This window comes from Drosophila ficusphila, unplaced genomic scaffold (assembly GCF_018152265.1).
Source record: "Drosophila ficusphila isolate 14025-0441.05 unplaced genomic scaffold, ASM1815226v1 contig_286, whole genome shotgun sequence".
Taxonomy (NCBI): Eukaryota; Metazoa; Arthropoda; class Insecta; order Diptera; family Drosophilidae; genus Drosophila; species Drosophila ficusphila.
Window position 1 is genome coordinate 241797 of NW_025064189.1, and position 14404 is coordinate 256200.

A 14404-nucleotide genomic window follows, 5' to 3' on the forward strand; every position below is an offset into this window, starting at 1 on the left:
AAAATGGCAATCGATCGCCGTACACACCTGCACCTGTTCGAGCCCTCTGGTGTAGGTGGGATTCTCGAATGCCACATTTCCGTTGGCCGACTTTCCGTAGCTGGAGCGCTGCCGGCGGTAGAACACAATGGCGGCTGCAGCCAGGAGAATGGCCAAAATGCTGGCCACAATGCCACTGATGGTGCCCACGGCACTCGAGTAGCTGCTGGTGGCCGAGGTCACATGGTGCTCGCCGAGCGTGAACCTAATCGGATCTGTGAGCACGCTGGCACCTGCAAGACAAGCCGGGCAAATTAAAAACCCCGACGAAAAGGAGAACTCCTTTAGCCGCTTCCTTTTGGGAAGAGCAACTCACCGTAGCTATTACCAGCCTTCACCACCAGCTCGTAGAGCACATCCTTCTTGAGGCCATTAATGCTTATTGTTGTGTCCTTTACGTCGATGCGTCGTATCTCGAGGGCAGCCATTGCGTTGTTGCTGCCGCCGCCCATACTTGTTGCATTATTCATGGCGGCCAGGGTATCCATGCCGGAGTTCTCCACCGAGGAACTGGGATCCGAGGCTGGAGAGCCGGAGTTTGAGCTCGACGTTGGCGGCAGTACGGCGGCCTCTTGGTAAAATATTCTATAGCCGTCAACGGCATTTGGATTCTTTGTCGGCGCATCCCATCTGTAATGAAATAGTTTTCATAGAGCGACGGCGCCGCATTATGAGTGCTCGCCCGGTAATATTGTTGCAGGCGCACAACTTGTCTGGAATTTTAATAAATTTAATGCGGCAGCAGGATCAAAAGGTTCGAAAAAACTTCCTAGTTGGAAGCCCCTCATCAACCTTTGACGTTGACCGAGTGTATTAAAGTGAGATAAAAAATCTCAGCTTTAATGGATTTGCGGTCTATTAGTGGGCCAGCCCTCTCACACACAAACCATCTCTCACACACTCACACACAGACGGACACAATCCCACGGAGCCACATGAGAGGATGTGTGGCGGAGAGAAGGATAATGAATGTATTGGGTTCGGAGCGCTAAATGGATGAGTCCACTTCCGCTTCGGACAAAAGTGTTTAAGAGCTTAGCCGGGGGTTGGAACGTGTCCCAAATAGTTTGGGGGCTTAAAGCCAAATGGCTTCTGCTCGGTTAAACTTTGTTTAGGTACGACACTCGACCAAAATAGATCTGACGCAATTTAAGCAAAGGTGAGATGCTGTGAATAATCTTAGGTAAGCTTAAAGGTTTCATAGGTTTTCTATAATTTACTTTTTGTTAGTACAAAATCATCCAGGAATATTCTTTTACTTCGTTTAACAGCTTTCCTTTTTTTAACCATGTGCTGCATAAAATTTGTTAAAATTCGGAAAGTAGCAAAGGGTATAATATTCTTTCCCAAAAGAAACTACATATTTAACAACAATTTGTTTACCCAAGGACTTACCTTATATTCACTTCACTATCGGACACCACGCTGACCACAATATTCTCGGGAGGTCCTGGCAATCGATCGCGATTTTTCTCGAAGCAACCCACAATGGTTCTGGAATACTGCAAGCTGCAAATCTCCTTGGATCGCACAGATTCACCGCGACACCAATTCAAGCACTTCCGGGGAACGTGTTCGTCTGCACAACAGGATCTGTGATCCGATCCATCGGCGGCACATCTCATCAGCTTGTCAAAGTCCACAATGCACTCTGGACGATCCGCAATGGCATCGAAGTCCACATAATAGCTGCAGGCACTGCGACATCCCATGGTAACATTCTGCTCCGCACAACATTGCGATACGTTGTGATTGAGCGCCGGCGTATTGCGTATACGCACCGAAACCGGCGTGGTGGTGGCTCCAAACGGATTATCCGCATGGCAGAAGTAATCTCCGACATCGTTGGCCTGCAGCTTGCTGATCCTTAACGACATCGTATAAATCGAGGGACGTGATTCATTGGCTTTGACGGATATAAAGTAGTTGCCGCCATTTATGACGGGCACCCTTCCATCCTTTTCCCTCCAGAAAATCGTCTTCGGCGCTGGTTTTGAATCAACAGTACACCGCAATTCGATCTCATCGCCGATATTGGCCACGGTTATGCCAGCTGCCTGAATTTTGGGTGGATCTGTGGATGCAAATATATAAAATTCAATTGTTCTTGTTGATTAAAAATCCACTTAGCTGCTCATAAAAAGAATATGGGTTTCCCCTTAAAAGACTTATATTACTTTTTACATTTCTTTCTAATTTATTACTTTACGCTTTTATAGACATTTTATACAACGTCTTTAAAGATTAAACGCATTTTCACACATTTACATTTCCTTTTCTTTAAAAAGTTAAAGAAAAAGAAAAAATTTACTATCTCAATTTTATTTCCTTTTAAATTTTCTTTAAGGTTCTTGCATATTTTTTTTACTCCGAGGAAGCATGTCTTGACACTCTGAGGCAGCTAAGCGAGTTAACCCGAATTGCGTTACTCACAGCATATGTTAACCCTCCTGGTGGCCTGCATGGGCACTCCGTAGCCGTTGTCCGCGTAGCAGGAGACGTGCTCCATGTCGGCGGACACGTTGTGAATGACCGTGACCATGTGCCGTGAGGTGTCCTGCCGCACCAGATGTCCACCCACGTAGAGCGAGATGGTGGGCGCGGGGTTGCCCAAGGCCAGACAGAGGATGGTCATGGAACCGCCCTCCGGAATGTTGTCCGCCGGATGCACAGTGGGGGGCTGCAAATGGAGTACACCTCGGTTATGCCGAAAATAAATACGCTGATGCTGCTGCTACTGCTGCTGCTGCGTCTGGGAGCACTCACATCCACAAAGGCGGGCAGGGCAGGATCCGTCCAGGCCACCAGCGTCTCGGAGGGCAGGGAGTCGCCCCTCTCGCCCACCGCCTCCACGTAGAGCACATGCTGCGAGCTCGGCTTCAGGTTGTTCATCCGCAGCCAGGCCAGCTTCGTTTCAATCTTTATGAATTGCTCGGCCCTCATGGCTTTGTGGTACACTCTGCAGGGGGAGAAAAACATGGGCATAATACAGTTTTAGACGCAGCACGAAAATTGGTGTACAAATTGGTCCTTTAAAATATACTTGAATGCCGAGGCCAAATTAAGTATAAGTACTTTATAGGAATGGGAACTACTAGCGATTATTTTTAGACTTAAAAGGTCATTCAAAGATATAAAGAAAAAGTAAAACTAATACGTTGAACTTTGAATAAAAATAGTATTCTTTGCAATGTAAACTAATGTATTATATTTTTACATGTTTCGTCTTAATTTAAAAATATATTTCGATGCCATTTCGATTTTAAAAGTAAAACAAAAATATATTCACCTACAAAATTATTAGTAGAAAAAAAATAATTACTACAACATTTTAATCATTTTGTTCATTTACAAAACATTTTGTCTCATAAGCACTTTTTTTTACATTTTTTATAGAAATGTTTTCAAACATGTTTGTGGTGTCTGCCTGAGGCCCTGCTGACTCACCTGTAGGTAATCCTCTCGTGTGGATGGGCGTACTCGGGCGGCTGCCAAGTGAGCTGCATCCAAGTGGCGCTGTGGGCGACCACCGTCAGCGAATGTGGTGGTGAGGGGGCTCCCCATGCCACGCCGTCTCCCCGATCTGCAAAAATACAAAACACACACACACGGCGCACCGCACAACAATTAAATCAACGCATTTAGGTGTGCAGTTGGCCAACTCACCATCGACGACCCGCTGCTGATTGGTGGTATTCACCAAAAGCATCGATGCCGGCAGCGATGTGCCAAATTTTCCACGAGACACAACCGTAATTCGATACAAGGCATTCGCATCCAAACTCGTCAAATCGATACTCGTCTCATTGGTGGTCAATTCCTAAGTGTATAATTGCAAGCGAATGCCAGACGAGACGTTAACGAGAACGAGAAAAAAATGTGTGAAAATTGCCATGAATAAAGTTAAATCGCAATACAATAAAAGGAGGAAAGGGTCGCATTGGGAATACCCTGATTTTTAAAGAGATAAAGGTTTATACAAATTGGACACAGCATTCACTTATATATACATATTAAATTTCCAATACCAACAAGCCCACCAAAACTTGAATAATATTTTCATAAAAACTTTTATTCTAATAAATATTATATTTGATCAATTTCTAAAAATTGAAAGGCTTCTTTTTAAGCTGAAGTCAATTAAAAGTAATTCTGCCATGCACAAAAAAAGATTGAACTGAATACTACACCCTTTGACTTCCAATTAAATAACCCCTATTGAAGGTACTCAAGTTCCCTTAAAGCGAATAAAAAAAACTGGTCAGCATTCCCGGTTGCCAGGGTTCATTCTATTCTGCTGCAGTCTGCTCGTGGCTGTGGTTTGGCTTGATTTCGCTGAAAGACATGTCGCCATGATTAGTACTTTTTGTAATTGCCGCCACGCAGCGCAATTTGTGGTATTTAGCCCGCCAAATGACACCACTCCCTGTCGTCTCCGTCATCATCATCCAACCAGCTGCATCATCACCAGAGTCACTCGCAGTGTGCCATTGTCGCAGTCATTCAACTCATCGCTTTTCTGCTGGTCCCTGTCACTATCTCCGATTCAGGTCCAGTTTCGTGGCCGCCCTGTCCGTATGGCGTTATTTTGTTACAAAAGCCATCCTCGAAATTGACAGCTATATCTCGGCCGCTGGTCTATGCATGGGGCTTTGCCCCCAAATGCCCCCCCATCGACCCCACTCAACGCCCTCTTGCTGCAAATCCACATTAAAAATCGTTAGCGTAATCTGTTGGTGTTACAGCTTTTGGGGCAGACAGATACGCTGCCCTGTGGGAATTGTGCGGCATATGGGTTAGGATTAAGTTTATAAAATCTCGAAACGGACGAAACAAACAATGCTATCTAAATATAAAAGTTTCGGAATGAAATGCAGATGGATTATTTTCATATTGACGTTTCACAATTTAAATATATTTATTTTCCCAGTTTTTTGGGGACTGATATTAGTTGCAAATGTTTTAGGTAAACATTTACTATTTGTCATTTCGTTTTAAAGTCTTATCACGAAAATAAAATACGTTTGCCTTTTGCATAAAACCATTTGCGGAACAATGTTATTAAAAAGATTTTGCATTTTTTTCTTAACAATCAAATGTTTTCAAGTTCTCAAAAAACTGATTTTATGGCTTTAGCCAATAGTATTTTCTTATCCCAAACGCAAATATTAGTTCAGCTATGAAATTGAACTAAAATTCTTTTAATGGTCTTTCATGAATTTATTTTATTTTTTTATTTAAGAAAATTTGAAGATAATCTTTAAAGCCTAAACCTCTTACACCCTACCATCTCCAAACCCATCTCAATCATTTACACACTGGAATCGTTTGGATGCCCGATGTTGCTGCTGTGATGATGTTGCTGCTGTGATGATGTTGCTGTTGTGATGATGTTGCTGCTGTGGATGATGTTGCTGCTGTGATGATGTTGCCGCTGTGTTGTTTCGCTCTCTTTCGTTTTTTAATCTCTTGCAGATGTCGCAGTCGCGGTGCGGTTTTTGGCCTTTAATTGCATTTTTGGCTGCGTGGCCAGTGCGAAAAAATGCGGCGCGTTAAGTAATTTATTTCGTTTTATGGCCGAGTGGTGTTTGTTTTTAAAGCAAAGTCAGTTTTTGGGGGGCAGCCAGCAGCCAGCAGTCATCAGTGGCGGCATTAACTTGTTTTTTATCAGCAGAGTGGCAGCAGCAGCAGCGTCATCATCAGCGTTTGGACAGGCATTTGTTATTTCAGCTACTTAGTGCTGGCAATGCGCTAAAAATATTTGAACTGAGTGCCACGCCCCCCGCCTCACGACTACCACCCCGCCAATTGCCGACGAGCTTATCCGGCGTAACGAGTCATTTTGAGTATGTAAGTCAATGTCAGAGCGATGTTGGACATCTGTTCTCGGAGCCAGTTTGGCCAACATCGCTAAATATGTATGGAGGTTCATCTCGCTTTTGGTTAGATGGTTAGATGTCTAGATTTTTTTTTTTTTTTTTTTTTTTTGTCATACCCGGGTCAAGTCGTAAATCTCAATTTGCAGGGGTTTTCGTTAGACCCTGCCTGTGACAACTTGTGTCAAATATGAGATGCCAAGCAGCGAACCCATTTTAGCCTCAGAAACCCGTCCGAAATAAAGATGTTGAGCAGGGGTTAAAGCCCGGAGATAGAGACTTCAATTTGACACAGGTACTCTTCGAGATAAACTAACTAGAATTTAGTGTCCACTGGCCGGGAGAATAAATTGCCCGGCTCAATACTAATTTCCTTCCATTAGAAACTTATCTAAAACGCATTAAATTCAAAGCCGAAAAAGATTGTCAGGGCAAAAAAGGGAAAAACGATTTATTATGCTCTCGACAGCCCCTACAGGAAAAAAAGGGCAACAGTAATAGCAGCCAAAGGACTTTTAGTTGGGCGTGTGTCCTGTGTCCTGTGTGTCGTTTTTGCTTTGCTTTTTCCAGTCCCCTTTCGTAATTACATTAACCGCAACTTAAATGTGCCACAATTGGCATGACGAGCTGGTCCTAACTGAATAATTAATGGGGTTACCTCGTAGAAATCGAGGTGAGTCCCCAGCAACTACTTCTGCGAATAGCTGTTCAAAATGCATAGCGCGATGTCCTTTGCTACTTAGCTCCTGCACTTTAAGAAATTCAAGATCGGAAGAGGGAGAATTCTTTCAGACTTAGCACGATATTTTCCCCGTTCAATTAAAAACAATTTTTTTAAACATTCCTTGGCAAGACCAATTTAAATCCAATTAAAAAGTTACCCTTACTCTTTTCTAAATATTATTTTTATAGAGCTTTAAGGCATTTATAAATTTTTTTTTTTAAAAGGTTCATAGTATGTATGCTTTTAGAAGCCTATTTTAAATTAAGAACACTTAAGTTATTAGGAGCGTTTTTGTTTCGAGTGTATATCTGCTCTATCTGAAGTCCTTCCCCTTAACGGGAGTCACACTCCGGCCATAAAACTAGGTCCCTGGTCGCTCATTTACCAGTTGTCTTGGCCCAAAGTCGACTGCAGTGACAAAGCACATAATCGCCGTGGCCCAAACCCCTTTTGGCTCCTTCACAGCTGTATCAGAATATTTAATGTGTCTAATTTCTGGCATCGTGGTCAGTCCCTTTCCCTTCGTTTTTTTTTTTTTTTTATTTGTACTTTTCACTGTTGCCGGCTATATTAAAAAGTTTTTTATGACCGTGTGTTTGCCAAACGCAAACACAAACACAAATAGGAATAGGAATAAAAGTCAAGCTCGAACTAACGCAGAGCGGCGGCACTAAAAATCATCACAAAAGTTACGTTCGTTTTCGGCCAGAGTCAACAGAGAATCATTTGAAAGCAACGACTGTGGAGGAAAACCTTTTATTTCCGTTTTCCCCCCGGTGAGCCCCGCGCCGAATTCCCTTCTCCCTGATGCCATGTAATATCCTGTAGATTCGAATAATGTTTTTGTGGGGCTGTTTGTTGCTGATGCTGCTGGTGACACAATGCCGGCCGTGCATTGGCGACGAATAGAAATTGCCAAATTATTGGCACTGATTCAATCAGGAAGGGTTGCAAAAACACAGCAGGCAGCCATCGGAATTACCTTTAATTGGGTGGGATGCCGATTGCGTTTGCCATTACTAGTTTAAGCACAACTTTCCAGCCAGCCATTAGTCTTGGCCCAGCGGTTTGTTTTCCAATGATGTTTTACTCTCACCCCTCTCCCTTTGAGGCTTCTCCTCTCTATATATATTTCTGACACGTCCAAAAGCAATTAAGTTTGTCCATAAAAGTGTCACACTGAGTCAACGCATTGCAGGCTGGCGGGGAACTGGGCCGATAGCCACGAACTTATAGATGTATGCGATGCAATAACCCATTCGGATGGGGTCGCGAGGCGCGTTTAAACCATTTGACACCGACGGGGTGCTGGTGCTACCGCAAAAACGGCAAAACTGAAAAGCATTTAAGCCAAGCCGAAGCCAGCCCCAAGTTAAGCCAACAGCAACAGCATCAACAGTAGCAACAACAACAGCAACAACAACAAGAACCGCAACATCTGCGTGCACTGCTGACCAAAGCAGACAAAAACAAAAAAAAAAAAGAACTGGAAAAAAAAAATAAGCAACCAACAGGGCGAATGAATTTTCCACAGCACAATCAACAAAAAACAGCTCAGAATATAAGAAGAACACAAAAAAAAAGCGGAGCTCGAACCAAAGCTGACACCGCACAGTATCTTCCATATCGATTGGTTTTTCGGGTGTAGAGTTGCTCACGTGATGAAAGATTCTGTCACGATTGTTCAGGGGATTTTTTGAGCTGTCAATAGAAACTGTGATTCCCCCCTACATAATCAATCATTTATATTAAATCGAACGCATGGCTATGAATCTTGCAAAGAAATAAATATGCGAGCGATATTGGATCTAACTTGGAAGCATTTTGAGATGACTCTTGCATAGGTTGTGCAAGGTGTTCGGTCTTTATCTTATATCTTAGAAGATTTACCTTATCTAATAGTTTTAAAGCATACCTATTTTTTAAAAAAACAGATTCTAAAAATTATTATTTTTATTAAATACAATTTTAATTATTAAAATGTAGATGTCATCTAACCTACTCTAACTACATTAATTAATTGTATCATTATAAAAACTATAAAAGCATATTATGATTAATTTAAGTTTCACAAAAATATAAAATTGTTTCCTTTTTATATTTGTTACTTAAATTTTTAAAAATATTATCGACAAAACTTCTAAGTAGTAAACCCTAAATTCAAATAATCAAAATGTTTTCTATAGAGGTTCCTATGCCAACTTCACGTTAACACCTCCCATCGATTCGCTGGTGCTGGTGCATCATTGGCAGGTTGTCGACGACAGGTTGCAATGGCCCCACCATCCGAAGCAACAACAAAAACAACAACACTAGCAGCAGCAGTAACAGCAATGCCAACAACAACAGCAACATCTGCATCACAGACCCCACTTTAAATACATTTCTGTGCGCATCAACACGCGACAAACTCTTGCCAGGCCTTTGTTGTTGCCTTTGGTGTATTTTTTAGCATTTGCAAGTTTTTCGAGGCCAATAACTCTGTTGATGGCCATGGCTGATGCTGCAGCAGCAGCAGCAATAACAGCAAGAACAACAGCAACAACAAAGGCAACAACAGCAGCAACATCGACCAGGCCCAGCTGCCAGCAAAGCGCGTTGATGTGTGACAACAACGGCCAATAACTACAACAACAAAGCCAACAGAATTGCAACAAAAAATAGTGAAAACAAAAACAAAAATTGCTACAACAACAACAATAGCAACAATGCCAATAGCAAAGCCAGAGCCAACTTTTGGCCCGTTGTTTGGTTTTGGTTACTCTTTTTCGTTTTTTTTTCGCCATCATTTTTTTGTGTGTGGATCGGCTACAATTTTTAGCAGTTTATAGTCACGTTTTGCACGTTGCCAATACATATGGCGGCCATAAGACCCCCAGCCCCTCCCTCTCGAGCCGCAAAGGCGTCAAAAACTTTACCCATATCTCTACATATAGTATAGTACACCTAAGCCCTGTACCACCATTCCCCCCTCTCAACCGATATTTTGGACAGGGTTCAAAGATTATTACACTGAATTGGATTAGCGTTGGCCAACCGAAACTATTTGCCAGCGTATGTGTGTGTATCGATGTATTTTCAAATATATTTAAGCCAAATATTTTGGTTCGAGAGGATTGCACTTGAAATTCGTTGAAGGTTTGGTGGGAATTCAATTGATTTTATTCGCTGGATAAACAATGGCCATCGATATATGCATTTAGTGAGGTTTAGCCGATGGCCAAGGATTTAAATAAATAATTGAATAATTGGCTTAACTGCAGGCATTACTCATATGCCGCGAGGCTGGAACTTTTTAGAAAACATGATTGGGCTCTTGGCTCCAATTAATTCAGGAAAAACTTTGCATTTATTTCACTTTTTATTCAGTGGTGGCATTTTGAATAAAATAATCAATTATAAAAAAATATTAGCTTTGATAGCTTAATTTTGCTTTACTCGATTTATTTTAATTATTAGTAAACAGTCTTTAAAAGCACTATTTTTTTATAAATAAATCTTTACAGCTTATCTTTAAAAGTAATTAATTTTTATTAAAGTACCATCCTACAAAGCCACCTGTTCTATTTATATGTATATACATTTGGGACTGTTTATAAAAACTAGTTTAGATTTTTCCATTAAATCATTTTGAAGTTCAAAGTTTAATTAAAAAAGGTTTGTTCTCAACCTCATCACAGTTCGAAATCTCTATGTGCCAGATGATAATCATAGATACTGCCTCTTGATGTCTTAATTGAACAATTAAAATAACCTCTCACGTTGCTCATACGCCATGTGTGCTTGTGAGTGTGTGTGTGTGTGAGAGCGACCACAATATCTGCTAATATGAATGCTTGTTATGGAAGCAATTTCCTGTTCCCGAACTTCTTCATTAACTCGGCAACCAATTTAAGTTCTCCCCCGTCGAAGGAAAGTTGTTGAAACGGTTATTGTCCTGGCTCCCCGGCCTCCGGCACTCAGACAAGGCAATTTGTAAGCTCTTTTCAATTCCATTGGCACTCGAATATATATAATGTCAGCATTTTGGCCCAAAAGGCAAATCGTAATAAGGCGACCTCCCGCAGGCCCCAATGCAAATGAAGTGCCCCATTGTGTGTGTGAATCTGCCTTTGAGTCTGAAGCCGGCCCAGCCAAAAAAAAAAAAAAAAAAACAGAGAATAAGGGAAAAAAAACTTTTTGGAGCCAACTCACAGGTGCGGAAATAGAGGGGAAATCGAGATGGGGAAATCGAGAAGGGGGAAGGAGTGGAAAATAGTTTTGCACTGGAAAAGTTTGTGCAGAATAGAGAGAGAGGGACGGTCTATTGTCCAATCCGATATATACTCACATTTTCCAATTTGGCAACTGTCTCGTACATGGTCATGTTATTGACTTTGCCATATTGCACGATGAATTCAATATCCTCCGTTCCAGTTGTCCCACTTGTGGCATCGCCCGCAGACGCAGGCACATCCTTTCCAGGATCCACAGCACCGGCTGCCAGTTCATCGCCGGTTACCATGTCACCTGGCGATGCTGTTGCACTGCCACTGCTGTTGCTCGCCCTCTCCGCATCGGGTTGCGTCCAGGCCAAACTGATGCTACTTTGGTTCACAAATGTCGCATGCACATCTTCCGGCGGTCCTGGGATATTCTGTGTGCCTGTGTTTCGATGGGAGAGAATTCGTGAGTACGTCGTGCATTGTTGTGCTTTATAATGCAACTTTAATTGGCCAATATTGGTTTTGTCTGCCGAGCTGTGCGGTCGCTTGGCCCAAAGCATTGACCAAATAATTTAGCGCACAATGGCGAGCAACAGTGCGTATTCTCGACGTGCGCAGACACGCCATTAAACAAACAGAATTAGCTGCAAACACAGCGCCCAGCGGGGCCAACGCCATCCATGCAACCATTCGACAAGGACACACAGAAGGATGCACCGCAAAGTGCGGCCAGTGGTGCAGCTATCTGGATGGCAAAAGGCCGTGACTTGCCAGTGACTAAAGGTATTCACTAATTAGGAGGGTCTAATTGTACAACATTCAGAAATAGAGCAAATAAGTATTTATTTTATGTTTGTATTTTACTTTAAAATATTTAATCTGAAAAATTTGTAATAATATAATTTTTTTAAATTTAGAGCTCAGAAGTTTTAGAATTAATTTGTAATAATATTTCCAAAATACAAATTTGATTTAAAAAGGTAATTTAAATGTAAACCCTTTAATAGTATGTAATATTTAATCAGAGGAAAGGTATTCTCCGATCGGAACTTGGACTACTGTGCGTTTGAATTACTGACAACCTAAATGCAACTTTCCCAATTACAATGAAATTGCACGGGACCAGTTCAAATGAGATGATTTCATTCGCTGGCGGTCACAACTCGGCTTACAATCCCAACTCCAGACAATCGTAGAGACAAAGACCTGCTGTGGCAAGTACTCACCTTCCTCGAAGCACTGCAGAATGTTGCCGGCATATGATAAACAATCGGGCACATTGCTTGACGTTCCCGATGAAGACGATGATGATGTTGCAGCTGCCGCATTGCCGTTGCCGTTGCCGTAGCTGTTGCTGTTGGCAGATGTTGCAGATGATGCTCCTGCTGCTGCTGATGATGATGATGATGTTGCCGCTGCAGCCGCCGATTTGGTGGTCAGTGCGAGTGGCATCACGCCGCGGCAGAGGGGCATGCAGGCGTTAATGACGCCGCGGCGACTGCAGCACGGACTATGATCACGTCCTCCGGCTGCACAGCGGGCCAGGATTGCTGAGGATTAGAGCGCCAGATGGGCACAAATGCGATGGCAACTTGGTTAATATTGTGGCGAAATTTGCATAAACCAACCCGGCGTCCAGCGATACGGCTCATTGTGCTCTGTTATGGAACAATTTGTGACATGAACTCATCAATTCTCTGCCCCGCTTGCCACTCCAGTTGAGATGATAATTTAAAGGATCTGCCATGAGTCGGCAACTCGACGGCAATTTACAGGAAATTAACCGAAAGATTTCCTATCATTGACTAGGTGACGGGTAAATTGGGTCGAAAGACTGCCCAGTCATGGCCGAAGCACCGAGGCAGATTCAATTTTTTGATTGAGAGTGACTTGGATATTTTTGGCACTGAGTGTTTTCCGACATAAAAGTTAGGACGAGCTTTGATTGCAGGAAAATCAATAATTATTTTCTATTTAAAGCAGATGATTTTGATAGATAAATCATTTGATAATTTATCAAATTCAAAAAGGTAAAAGTTATATATGTATATTATATTTCAATTCTATTTCATTTAATATTTCAACCGATTTGTGTTGAACAACTTTTGCACTACTCTAAAAATTTTAATATTTTGTTTTATGAAACTAACGTCAAATTAAGCTATCGACATTATCGACAATCGGCTCATTAAAGGAATTAAGCAAACAAAAATTTCTGTTTACTCTGAATGAAAGGATGCTGAAAAACGTTACACAGGGACTTAAACTTCTAAATAACATAAGCCCTGTCAGGCAATAACAATGCCAACAGCACTTGATGGTACAACCATTTTGCAAAATTCCCATGCATTTGGCAACATCAAACATCCCTCTCGGCCATTTTCGAGGGGATTGTGTGCTTCTAATTAACTAAAAATTGATTTGCATAAGTACAAAATTTCATTATGCCCAAATGGGCACGGCGACACTTAATATTCGAAATTGCATCGGCAGACGGAGCGAGAAATGCAAAATGAGCTCATTAAATTAACAAAAGTCCAGAGGACAATGGCTGGTCTATCCGGCCGCTAATTAGTGTTTTCCAACGGAGCGGGAATATTTGCCAAACCGGGGAGCCGAAAAGCCGGCATAGCCGGGAATCCAGGGAACCCCACTCTCAAAAAAAAAAAAAAAAAAAAAAAAAATGAAAATCCAGCTGTTACTTACGCATTTGGGCTCGGCACGCCGGACCCAGTCGCTCGATATCGGACAATCGAATGTTGTAGGAGCAGAGGGGGGCGCACTGGGGCAGGAGACCCGATGCCTGGCAGCAGGACGTCATGTTGTATCTGGCGGCTGTCTGCTGTACCGGCTCCGCCGCCAATGTACGGGTGATCAGCCGCGGGGAGGCCTCGCTCTTGCCGTACGCGTTTATCGAGACCACGTAGAACTCGTAGTAGATGTCCGACTCGAGACCCTCGAGAATCAGCGGTGGCTGGCGCTGCAAAGCTTAATGAATTAGCCAAACAATTTCGGAAGTGGGTAACGGGGGTGGCAGAATAATGCACTTGGAAAAAAAACACGGTCTTGGATCGGAAAATTAGTGTTTGATTGCAGACAGAAAAATACAAAAAATCTTGTTAAATTTTGAAGTTGCTTAACCAGAAGTAAACTTAATTTAAATATTAATTCTTCTCCTTCGTTTGTTTCAAGTTTATTGATTTAAAGTTCTAATTTTTAAGATATTTATTATTCCCTAAATAATTGTCAAAATCTTGTACTCAATATTTAGATTTCAAAAACGTATTATTCATAATTGTTGGCTGTGTAATACCTTCTCTACGGTCAGATAGTCATCGCCCACTCCCAGCCGACGGAACTTGACGTGATATGTGCTGACGGTGTCGGCCAGTCGCTTCGGCTTGTTCCAGTCCAGAATCACGAAGTTGTCCGTCTTGGCCACCGTCCGGAGCTTTGACGGCGGATCGGCCAGCACGCCGTATCCCTGGAACAGACAGCTGTTGTACTCGGACATGAAGCGCAGGCATCTGCAAATAACCAAGAAGAGCGGGAAAGCGGGA

General features: G+C 42.4%; 1 protein-coding gene across 1 annotated transcript in view; it reads right to left on the minus strand.

Annotated features, from left to right (window-relative positions):
• The window catches only part of LOC108087484 (Ig-like and fibronectin type-III domain-containing protein 2), a 73092-nt gene that overhangs the window by 1558 nt on the left and 57130 nt on the right, over positions 1–14404 (minus strand). The window contains 11 exon segments of the mRNA XM_017184861.2: positions 28–272; positions 356–669; positions 1435–2113; positions 2473–2719; positions 2806–2998; positions 3487–3622; positions 3706–3859; positions 10970–11283; positions 12071–12394; positions 13551–13824; positions 14158–14371. Of these exon segments, the coding sequence (XP_017040350.2) occupies positions 28–272; positions 356–669; positions 1435–2113; positions 2473–2719; positions 2806–2998; positions 3487–3622; positions 3706–3859; positions 10970–11283; positions 12071–12394; positions 13551–13824; positions 14158–14371 (3094 nt within the window).